At 50.0% G+C, this 12135-nt stretch overlaps 1 protein-coding gene and 1 long non-coding RNA gene across 3 annotated transcripts in view; both read right to left on the bottom strand.

Annotated features, from left to right (window-relative positions):
* Positions 1–685: 685 nt before the first annotated feature.
* Positions 686–12135, bottom strand: part of LOC310746358 — a 121796-nt gene continuing 110346 nt past the window's right edge. The window contains exon 2 of the long non-coding RNA XR_014540668.1: positions 686–3001. This is a non-coding gene — a long non-coding RNA (uncharacterized lncRNA). The remainder of the gene's footprint in view (positions 3002–12135) is intronic.
* ZBTB47 (zinc finger and BTB domain containing 47) overlaps positions 8246–12135 on the bottom strand; it is a 42889-nt gene continuing 38999 nt past the window's right edge. Inside the window, exons 6-7 of one of the 2 annotated variants that reach the window (XR_014540467.1) lie at positions 9198–10872; positions 8246–9134 (exon numbers count right to left, since the gene is read on the bottom strand). Coding sequence is in view for 1 of the 2 variants with exons in the window: in XM_083579560.1 (XP_083435686.1) it covers positions 10469–10872 (404 nt within the window). In the remaining variant the exon portion in view is untranslated. Of the gene's footprint in view, positions 10873–12135 lie in introns of both variants that reach the window. The other variant, XM_083579560.1, reaches the window with a different exon arrangement.

Here is a 12135-nt window from a genome sequence, read left to right as displayed (position 1 = left end):
CTCGGTCCCTGCTCCTGCCAACCTAGCAGTTCGAAAGCACATCAAGTCGATAAATAGGTACCACTCCAGCGGGAAGGTAAACGGCGTTTCCGTGCGCTGCTCTGGTTCGCCAGAAGCAGCTTAGTCATGCTGGCCACATGACCCGGAAGCTGTATGGTGGCTCCCTCGGCCAGTAAAGCGAGATGAGTGCCGCAATCCCAGAGTCGGTCACGAGTGGACCTAATGGTCAGGGGTCCCTTTACCTTTACAAATAACCTCGAGATGCATTTTAAATAAAAGGACACATTCTACTCATGTAAAAACACCAGGCAGGCCCCACAAATAACCTAGAGATGCATTTTAAATAAAAGGAGACATTCTACTTGTGTAAAAACATGCTGATTCCCGGACTGTCCGCAGGCCAGATTTAGAAGGCAATTGGGCCGGATCCGGCCCTCTGTCCTTGGTTTGCCTACCCATGGTCTTGACTCTGCCCCTTCTCCCACAGATTCCCCTCTCTTTTTCCTGGGGTAGCTAAACCCTTGGTTCAAACCGTGTGTTCCAGTAACCTCAGACTCAAATCGTTTGTTCCGTCTTATATTCCCAACTTCCCCCTGAACATCTCGACAATAGACGCTGAAGCTCACAAACAACTAGACACACAAGAGATTTTCCTCCTGGAAAAAGAACAGCACGTGTACTCAGATCAAGAAAGTTCCGTTTTATTTAGGTGTAAGATTTGGAAACAGCTCTACAATTCCTCCCCACCCCCCTCAAAAAATGTTCCTCAACAAAACAGAACATTTTGGTGACGATTAAGCAAGGTCCCACTGTCCGTTGAGTGTTTGATATTAGTTGGAAGAAGCAGGGCCTAAATAATATATTTTTATATACTTTTTAATTAAAAAAAAGCATTAGGAATGTTTTACGGTTCACATGACAGATCAGAGACCCTCAATGCTCATTTTCAATTCCCTAAAAGAAGACGACGACGACATTGTTAAGAAGGAGGCTGTCGTAGTAAAGGAGCTGTTACCAAGGAGCTTTTCATAGTGAAACCTTAAGAAAGTTAGCAGGCTGGTACGATATGCCAGGCAGAAAAACCCAGGCTCAATTTTGTAGTCAGCCCAAGTTCTGAAGGATGTTTTGCACTCATGCTCACCTGTCTTTTCTGCAAAGTTGCAGGAGAGACGGGGCCAGCCTGGTCTCCCCAAACCCCTGTAGAAATGGTTTAGCTTCTATCTAGCAAGCTGCTCTATGAAGCCTCAAATAATCTATTCATAGGAAGCCTGGGCATTTCCTTCTGATCTTTCCTTCAAACTTTTGTTGACTGGTGTAATCGCAAAGTAGTCAAACACCCAAGTTGTGAACTGGCTTCACGTTTCACAATCAGCTTTATTAGACGCAGGGTAGCCAAGCCACTCTTTCTCACTCACTGCCTCCTCAACTCTCCATTTTTAAATTGGCCTACGTCACAGGGCTGTTGTCAGAACGCAGACAGAGGGCGTGGAGAGGGTCATGCAAGAAAACCTCCTTTCGCATCTCCCGGGGCAGGAATTCCTAGCATGCTCTCTTCCTAATGCTGCGGTCAGGATTCAGGAGAGACAAAGTGCTTCTTCACCCCACACAGAGGTTATTAGACTAGGACAGGCATGTCCAACAGGTAGACCGTGACCTATTGGAAGATCAGTAGATCACTGGACGGGGATCTGTGGACCACCTCAAAATCATGTTCCTGGGGCTATGGCTACACCCCTGGGAAGCCCACGAGCTGAACGTGAACACAACTGGTCACTCTTTCCTCTACAGTGGTACCTCGGGTTAAGAACTTAATTAGTTCCGGAGGTCCGTTCTTAACCTGAAACTGTTCTTAACCTGAAGCTCCACTTTAGCTAATGGGAACTCCTGCCGCCGCCATGCAATTTCTGTTCTCATCCTGAAGCAAAGCTCTTAACCCGAGGTACTATTTCTGGGTTAGCGGAGTCTGTAACCTGAAGCGTATGTAACCTGAAGCGTCTGTAACCCGAGGTACCACTGTAGATCGCAGTCTCCTGGGAGTTGGCCACCCCTGGACTAGGGGCTTCACTCCCACAAGAGGCAATAATGGCCTTAGATGGCTTTGAAGGAGGATTCGGCAAACTGATGGAGGAAAGAGCTACTGAGAGCTACTAGACATGGCAGCTGTGCTCTGCTGACACTGCCAGATGTCTCTGAATGGAGGCTGTTGGAAATCACAAAGCGGGAGAGAGGTGTTGCGATTGGGTCCTGCTTGGAAGCTTTGGGCAAGCGTCTTGTTGGCCACCGTGGGGAACAGGACACTGGACTAGACTAGGTGGGCCTTTGACCTGATCCAACAGGACTCTTCAAAGAGTTGGGAGGGTCCCAACCCCCTAAAAATGCAGGAATCTCAACTAAAGCATCCATAACAGAAGGCCACCTAACCTCTGCTTGAAAACCTCCGAGGAAGGAGAGTCCACCTGCTCTCATGGGAGTCCGCTGTCAAACAGCTCTCACTGCCAGAAAGGTAGGTCTGAAGTTTAGCTGGAATCTCCTTTCTCGTCGCTTGAAGCCCTTGGTTTCAGTCCTACCCTCCAGAGCAGGAGAAAACAAGCTCGTTCTCTCTTCCATAGCCCTTGATATATTTGAAGATGGCTATCTCATCTCCTAGGGATGCGGGTGGCGCTGTGGGTTAAACCACAGAGCCTAGGACTTGCCGATCAGAAGGTTGGCGGTTCGAATCCCTGTGACGGGGTGAGCTCCCGTTGCTCGGTCCCTGCTCCTGCCAACCTAGCAGTTCGAAAGCACATCAAAAGTGCAAGTAGATAAATAGGTACTGCTCCAGCAGGAAGGTAAACGGCGTTTCCATGCACTGCTCTGGTTTCGCCAGAAGCGGCTTAGTCACGCTGGCCACATGACCCGGAAGCTGTACGCCGGCTCCCTCAGCCAATAAAGTGAGATGAGCACCGCAACCCCAGAGTTGGCCACGACTGGACCTAATGGTCAGAGGTCCCTTTACCTTTATCTCATCTCCTCTTTTCCAGGCTAAACATACCCGATACCCTGAACTGTTCTTCCGACGTTCTTTGTGATAACACATGTCCTTTTGGTATGCCAGGGATAAAAAGAGTGTTGCATGCAGCATTCCCCAAGTGTCCAGCCTCCCTAAATCAGGAGGGGGAAAGGGAATACCAGCATCCTGTACACAATCGTCCATTCATTCACAGGAGCCTAGAAAGGGTGCAGAAACTCTCCTTCCCCTTTCCAGGATCAAGACAGATTCACACAATAGTTAGGCAGGCACCTAAACTGGAATGAGGGGCGGGGAATTGGGGACTGCATGTTGAGATTTCTGCATTGCAGAGGGTTGGACTAGATGACCCTTGGGGTCCCTTCCCACTCTACAATTCTATGATTCTCTGAAACGCAAGCATCACACAGGCACACTCAGTAGGGATCCTGCCTCGCCACCAAAAAGGTCCTATTCAGTCATATCCCCTGGTTTTGGAGACTTCCAGCAGATGCTACCTGCACTCTTGCAAGAATATCCACACAGGGGATGTAGAGACTTTGGGGAGGGGCCTTAGCTCAGTGACAGAACATCTGCTTGGGCTTTAGAAGATCCTAAGCAATTTTGGGCTCTGGGCAGCTAACCCAAGCTGCAACAAGGCAGGTCTCCGTGTGCCTGGCTTGTTTTTGGAGCAGCGCGTTTGAAAAGCTAAGGATCTCCTGGATACTCCTGCAGAACCACAGCTTAAGACATCCAGGCGTTGGACCTGGGAGAGTCCAACCTGTGATATGCCACTTTTTCCAGAAATGTGTTTGCCTTATATAGAACAGGCCAGCTCTTTATTTCCCCAAACTTTTGACAGGCGGGTGGGAACACCTGCATTTGGGTTGGCTGATGTTGCAGTGATTGGCTGCTGGGTGGTCCCGCAGACCTGTCCAATGGTCCGCAGGGGTGTGGGGAGGTAGCAGCCAAGCAGGAATGAACTCGCTGCTCAGCCGCTGATGGGATATTCTGCAGGGAACGATTGCAGAGGGCAGTTCCCTGGGGGGGGCAGCCAAACCTAGGATTAAGCCCCTGCTTATGAATCAGCTAAAGCCTGTCTTCTGCAGGGGCCAACAGCACCCACCAAACCCACCCGCCACCTGATGTCAACTGCCCACTGAGGTATCGTCATCTGATGGCCAAGTTGATATGGTTTCATGTGGATGACCTCATGGACCAAACTGAAAACCTGGCTGGCCGAGACTGGCCTGCAGGCTGGAAGCTCCCCACAAGTGATAAATGTGGGGTGAACTATATTGATGGAAACAAACCCACCCACCAACCAAGGAAAGGTTCAAAGTGTATTCCCAGTGATGTGGGATGGCGGCTCTGAAACGCGGTCCGAAACGCTCGGCTTCCCCTAGCTTGCAAACCTTTCAACAACCCTGCAAGGTCAGAACGATTATTGAGAGGGGAGGGAATGAGAGGGCTGAAGCCAAGAAGGAATGGCTTGCATATGGGCAACTGGAGTCATTTTTACGGCAACGGTGAGACCCGAAACTTTGGGTGGGTGGGGGTCTCCTGGTTTATTTGGAGAAGGACTCGCTTCTGGATAATTTGGGGTGGGATGCGAAGCAGCCTGGCATACCAGCAACGGTCCCTGGCACTTCCAGGGGTCCTCCTCTCTCTGGGGGTTACAGCCGCAAATTCAACACATCTTTCTGGAACAATGCTCCATGTTACCTCAGTGAACACCTTTGTGGGTTGATGGTGCTGCACATGCAGGTGGTTTGATTTTAAGGGGAGAAAATTGGGCACACTCCCCCTACCTATTTCACCCAGGGGAATGATTAAGCTTGCCCCTAACACACACGGATCCTTCGCAGCCAATAGCACCTTCCCTACATGCACAGACGAGCATTACGTGGCCAAAAGAGGTGTGTGTGGGGAGACTGGCCCTGCCTCCTCCTTTTTAGGCTGTTTTGCCCTCATACAACTCAGCGGGGGACAAGATGGCCGCCTAGTGAGAATTTGTTGTGCCTGCTGCTGGCTCTGGCGCCACCTACTGGTGGGCTCCCCACCTTCCGCCCTGCCAGACCCAACGGGAACTAAACGCCACTGGCCAATGGTGCCAAAGCTGCTCTGTCGTCCGCCCCCCACCCTTCAATTTGAGGATAAACAGGAAAAACGCAAGAAGTGGCTGCAACCATTGACCACGGAGTGCTGCTTCCCTTGCAAGTTAGAAAGTAAAAGCGTATGTAGGTTACTCACACGACTGTTAAAACGAAAAGTTTGCAATATATTTTGCAGAACGTTTCTGACGCCGCTTCTTTTCTTTTTTTAAACCAATGTTCTCGGAACTCAGATCCTCCTCCTCCCCACCCCCCAACCCCCCCACCCCAGATCTATATAGAATAAAGTGCTTCATTGTAAATATTTTTTTGTTTGTAACGCTAAAAGAGAGAGTCCACGATACACGCGTCTTTTTTAGTTTTGCTTCGTTCTTGGCATATTCGGGCAACGGGTTTCAAACGCTGTAGAAAGCAACGCGTTCAGAATATTACCTTTGAGGCATGTGGAGTCAAGTTACGTTGCCTTTTTCTCTTTCTCCAAAGGAATACGAGGTTGTTGGGGTTATTTTGAGGGGTGCAGGAAAGACACCCCGTCTCCCCGACGCTAGCCATCACTCTGTAAAGTCTCTGGAAGAGGTTGCCACGGACAGTCAAACCGGGAAGCCTCTCTTACGAAGAGGCCCGCGACGTCTTCTTCCCAAAGGGTTTGGCGCCGCGGCGTTCTGTCCCGACACACCTAGCAATTATTGCACCGTCTCGACCTTTTCCCCCACCCGCCCAAGCCACAACTTTCTCGCTCCATCTTTTCCTGTCCGTTCGTTATGGCTGTTGTTCCAGGGACCAGCCCTGCTTCAGTTCACACTAAAGACACACACATACACACACACAGAAAAAAAAACCCAAGTACGTAGAGAGGCAAAGTGGTCTGGGCGTCTTAGCTGAAGAGGAGCCGTGAAGTTTCAGGCAAAGGAGGAGAAGTTGCCGAATTGAATACCCAACGAGACTCGTAAGTCGCCCACTGCACACGGACCTGTCCGTGCGCATGTGGGGTTGTGTTGTTGTTGTTTTTGCATGCCGATGGGGCAAATCCGCCTATGCACTGCAGCTGCTCAAGTTCTACCTGTTTTCCGTGGGGCTTGAATGAGGCGTCTTGTCTTTGAAATGAACAGAACCGGCTTAGCGGTGGCACGTGAGCGAACTGGCCTGCTGATTTCATTAGCCCGCAACAGAGTCCGGAATACCTTACCAGCACCCAAACGAGGAAGAGTTACTATGATGGATTAATAAAGTGCAAAAAGGTTAAAATAATAAATTCTTTATGTTACAAAAAAAGAGGCCAGAGATCCTTGCCCAGGCCAGCTCAGAAGCATTTGGCAGAGGAGAAAGTAGGCAGGTACGACCCTAGCGGAGTTTGCTTAGTGCATTAGCCCACTGGCAAATTACTGGAATTAACAGAAGGCTGTAGATCAAGTGCCTGTGCCCTTATTTCCATTTCTTGGGTAAACTAAGATTCTTCCATACAGCCTGCTTCTCCCTTCACGGCCTAGGACCCTCGTACCTACGGGACCGCCTCTCCTGGTATGCCCCACGGAGAGCCTCAAGGTCCATAAATAACAACACCCTTGCGGTCCCAGGCCCTAAGGAAGTTAGATTGGCTTCAACCAGAGCCAGGGCCTTTTCAGTGATGGCTCCGGCCTGGTGGAACGCTCTGCCTCATGAGACCAGGGCCCTGCAGGATCTGATTTCTTTCTGCAGGGCCTGTAAGACAGAGTTGTTCCACCTGGCCTTTGGCTTGGAACCAATTTGATTCCCTCCCTCCCTTTCTTTTTTCTTTTCCTTCTCCTCCTGCGATGAGGCTACATTTTAATATTTTAATGTTCCATTATTTTAATGTTGTTTTTTATTTTTGTTTTTAAGTTGTAATCATTCATCTTGTTTTTATTATTGCTTGTAAGCCGCTCTGAGCCCGGCCTTGGCTGGGGAGGGCGGGGTATAAATAAAAAAATATTATTATTATTATTATTAAAGCCATGCAAACCGGCAAGGGTGAGAGGGGATCTGTACTTCAAGAGGGAAATCAAGAGAAGGACTCTTCTCCTCTGGTGCAATTTCATGGACCATCAACGAGGTTCAGCCTCGTCTTTCCCGTTGTGCACGGAGGAACGGGTCCCTCGAGCGACAGAAAATGAGAAGCCACAAGTCGTGCTGATACCGAAAGATGGAGGAAGGGGAGGAAGGGCTGTAGGCTCAGTGGTTAGAGCATTTACTTTGCAACCAGAAGGTCCCAGGTCAATCCCCCAAGTCATCTTCTGGTGGGGCCGGGAGAAACTCCCCTCCTGAAATTCTAGGGAGCTGCTACTATTCAGTGTAGACAATATTGAACTAGATGGACACAGGTCTTGTTTTGGTTGAAGGCAGCTTCCTGGGCTCTTAAGGAATGGAAAGCTGGCCTCTGGGGAACACAACATAACCACTTCCAAGCTAGGGAGGAGGTGGGGTTGCGGGCTTCACGCCCCTCCCCACACTCACGGGTGCTGGCTTCAGCCCCCACGATACCAGGGAACCCTTGGACACGTCCTCCCTCTGGCCAGCCGAGGGTCTCCCTCTTTCCCACGCCACAGCTGACCAGGTTTTCCCTCCCCTCCCACCCGTTAGGCTAGGCTCTCTGATGTTGCTATGGACTTTGGTTGGTCACCGTTAAGGGGCCTGGTAGGAATTTTCCCAACTGGCAGATTGGCACCAGCCACTTGGTTTTCACCTAACTCGTAGCAAACTGTCACAACTACCGGTATTGGCGGTTAGGCATTGGTAGGGGTAATGTTGTATTGTTATGCAGATGAAGGGGGGGAAGGAAGCGCCATCACCTTCCCCCAAAACAGAAGGGTAGTCCGGTAAAGGATTCCGGGGGGCGTGGCCTTGTCCTAAGCCTATGGAGGTGAGGGCCTAAGGCACGCCCCCGAGCAGTGACCCCAGGGGAGCTGCTAGTTGATGTGCATCAGTGGGACTCCCCCTACTGGTGGTTAACCCTTGCCGGTCTTCAAGCAAGCAGGCTGAAGCCGGTTAGTTGTTAGGACCAATGCCTAAGCCAATACTGCTCAAATCCTGTAATCAATGAAGTTGTGGCCTAATTTGACCCATTAACTCAAATTCTTGTGTCTCGTGTCTTTATTTCTGAGGGGGGAGGCGGGAACTCGCCACGCAACCAGCCACTTCCACAAATCATGGCATCAACCACACCCTGGGCTTGCTATTTCCCCTGAGCTCATCTGCTAGAGGAGGTTTCACTTTCTCCCATTCCTTCAGAGCAGCCTTTCTCAACCTGTAGGTCCCCAGATGTTGTTGAACTACAACTCCCATCTCTTTCTTTTTTCACCTCCCCAGGTGAAAGACTTCTGGGAAAAGATTTATAATGAATTTTTAAAAAATGTTGAAAAATACATTTATTAAGAAACCAGAAGCCTTTCTACTTGGAATAACAGGACCAGAAACGCCCAAGAAGGAAGTTAGACTGTTTTCGTATGCCACTACAGCAGGAAGACTTTCATTAGCCAAAAATTGGAAATTGCAAGAAATACCGACAATAGAAGAATGGCAGATGAAGATGGTGGACTTTTAGGAGCTGGCTGACCTGACTGGAAGAATCCGCGACCAGAAAGAGGAGGAAACACAAGAAGACTTGAAGAAATTTAAAGAATATTTAGTGAGATATTGTAATATAAGATAATTAAGAAATCCCTAGAAGTAACAGATTAGGCTAAGGGATAGAAAAAGATTAATAATAAAGATTATTATGGATTGCAATTGGAAGTAAGGGTAAGAAGTATGTAATGAAAGAAGATATTGATGTTATAAATATGAAATTGGGAACTGCCAAATATGTGATATGATGAAATCCAGATTGGAGGGTGTCAGGGAAGTCTTTTAGCAATGTAAATACACCAGGGTATAAGAAGGAAAATTTCTTCTTTTATTTTGTATGTTTTTATTGTTGTTAAGTTTTTATGTTGTGTCAAATGTGATGTTTTTCTTTTGTGTTTTTGTCTGTGTGCTATAAGAGAAAACTAATAATTTTTTTGGGGGGGGAAGAACTACAACTCCCATCACCCCTAGCTAGCAAGGCCAGAGCTCAGGGATGATGGGAGTTGTGGTCCAACAACATCTGGGGACCCACAGGTTGAGAACCGCTGCTTTAGAGAGAGAAACAAGAAGCCGCAATGGATCTCTTCCAAGCCCGCTGGCTTGCATGAAAGCTTCTCAGCCCCAACCAAGCTCCAAGGTTGGGGACCTTCTGGCCCTCCAAGTGCTGACGGCCCATAGTGGGTCAGGAGTGTAGGGAGGTGGTTGTCCAGCAACACCCAGAAGGCCGCAGGTTCAAGGGAAACGTAAACACTTCCAGGGAGGGGTGCCATATGCCTCTGCAAAGTGGTTGTTGGGAATGGCAGTAGTAATAATAATAATAATAATAATAATAATAATAATAATAATTTGTTATTTATACCCCACCCATCTGGCTGGGTTTACCCAGCCACTCTGGGCAGCTCCCAATCGAGTGTTAAAAACAATACAGCATTAAATATTAAAAACTTCCCTAACCAGGGCTGCTTTCAGATGTCTTTTGAAGATAAGATAACTACTTATTTCCTTCACATCTGAAGGGAGGGCGTTCCACAGGGTGGGCGCCACCACCGAGAAGGCCCTCTGCCTGGTTCCCTGCAGCTTAGCTTCTCACAGTGAGGGAACCACCAGAAGGCCCTCAGCGCTGGATCTCAGTGTCCAGGCTGAACGATGGGGGTGGAGACGCTCCTTCAGGTATACTGGGCCGAGGCCGTTTAGGGCTTTCAAGGTCAGCACCAACACTTTGAATTGTGCTCGGAAACGTACTGGGAGCCAATGCAGATCTCTCTGGACCAGTGTTAATCGGGAGAGTGTACTACTCAGGGGCTTCACCTTAGGGAATCTGGTTGGCCACTGTGAGAACAGGACTAGATAGGATGATCCAGAAGGACTCTTGTTATGTGCTCAACCTCTCCTCTCCACCAGACATGCCAGGATAAGCTAAAGAAGAGAATGCTCTCATTCGAGCCATCAAAACCAACAAGGTCTGTCGAACAGCCTTTAGCACATCCCAAGATCTTCAGAGCCCAAAAAAATGGACGGCAGCGGCATTTGGTCTACAGCCTTCCACACGTGAAGAAAGCGTAACGTAACCTTCAAATTCTATGCAACTCAAGCAGCAAAGGTGGCTTGGTCCTCCTGCTCGGAGTTGAGAACCTCAACCTCTTCAAGCTGGAGGCAAAAGACCAGGCCCTGTCGAAGAAGAAAAACCCAAACCAACGGCTGCCCACGACATTCGTGACTGACACCTGCTGGGCACTTACTGAATTACAGGCCGGTTCTGCGCCCGCACGCTCAACCGCTGGGCGAGGGCCTAGTTGTTCAAGTTCACTCTGCTGCCTGGGAAGAGAGGAGGCGGCGGCGGCAAGAGGGGCGGAGGAGGGATGCTCTGTGCGTGCACATGCATGATGGGCAAAGGGAGCGCATGGGAATGCTGCGTGCCGTGCAGCGGGATGCCCGTGGTCAGTTGAGGCGAGCCGGCGGCCTGGGGAGCGGCGAGGCCGATGACGTTGTTGCTGTTGGGGTCCGAGGCCACGGAGTTGCTCACCCGGAAGCACTTCTCCTTGTGGGCCTTCAGCATGTTGGAGAAGCGGAAGCGCTGGCCGCAGACGTCGCAAGGGTAGGGCTTCTCGCCCGTGTGCGTCCGGCGGTGGCGCTTCATGTTGGGCCGGCTGGTGAAGCTCTTCCCACAGATCTCGCAGATATATGGCTTTTCGCCTGGGGAGAAGGGAGAAGAAAGATGGCGGGAGAGGTTGCGTCACTGAACTCCTACTCTGTATTAATAATAATAATAATAATAATAATAATAATAATAATAATAATTTATTTATATCCCGCCCTCCCCAGCCGAAGCCGGGCTCAGGGCGGCTAACAACAATAAAACAGTACAACACAACACAACACTCTAAAATCATTCATTATAAAATTAATTCAAATCAAACCGATGGCAACCATTGGGCCAGAGCTCCACGAAGACTGCCAAAGGAGGGAGTCAGGCTGTGCCCTGGCCAAAGGCCTGGTGGAACAGCTCTGTCTTGCAGGCCCTGCGGAAAGATGTCAAGTCCCGCAGGGCCCTAGTCTCTTGTGACAGAGCATTCCACCAGATCGGAGCCACAGCCGAAAAAACCCTGGCTCTAGTTGAGGCCAGCCTAACCTCTCTGTGGCCTGGGACCTTCAGGATGTTTTTGTTTGAAGACCGTAAGTTCCTCTGTGGGACATACCAGGAGAGGCGGTTCCGTAGGTGCGAGCGTCCTAGGCCGTAGAGGGCTTTAAAGGTCAAAACCAGCACCTTAAACCTGATCCTGTACTCCCCCGGGAGCCAGTGCAGCTGGTATAGCACCGGGTGAATGTGATCTCACAGCAAAGACCCTGTAAGGAGTCTCGCCGCGGCATTCTGCACCCACTGGAGTTTCTGGGTCAGTCTCAAGGGCAGCCCCACGTAGAGCGAGTTACAATAATCCAGTCTGGAGGTGACCGTCGCGTGGATCACAGTGGCTAGGTCAGGGCGAGAGAGGTAAGGAGCTAACTGCTTAGCTTGGCGGAGATGAAAAAATTCCGCCTTTGTTATAGCTGCAATCTGCGCCTCCATGGAAAGGGAGGAGCAGAAAGCTACTTCTGACCTAAGGAGGAGGTGGTGTTACGGGCTTCCCACCCCCAACATTCGCGCGGTGGCTGGCTCCCAGCCCCGCGCGACCAGGGGAATCCTCTGCCGCGTCATTCCCTGGCCAGCCAATCGGCTGGCTCAGGGGGTGTGGCTCGCCCCATTTAAGGGCAAACGTGGCAGAGGAGCGTCCTCTTTTGCCGCCGATCAGCTGGGGAATTTCCCACCCACCCACCCACCGTTCAAGGTTTCTCATTTGACCTTGCAATGGACTTCGGTTGGTCGCCGTTAAGGGGCCTGGTAGGGATTTTTCCACTTGGCAAATTGGCACCAGCCATTTGGTTTTTTCGCCTACCTCGTAGCAAATTGTCACAACTTCT

The sequence above is a fragment of the Podarcis filfolensis genome (assembly GCF_964270895.1).
Source record: "Podarcis filfolensis genome assembly, chromosome: 12".
NCBI classification, from domain to species: domain Eukaryota; kingdom Metazoa; phylum Chordata; class Lepidosauria; order Squamata; family Lacertidae; genus Podarcis; species Podarcis filfolensis.
Note: the sequence above shows the minus strand (reverse complement) of the source record. Positions and strands in the feature narration are given on the sequence as shown.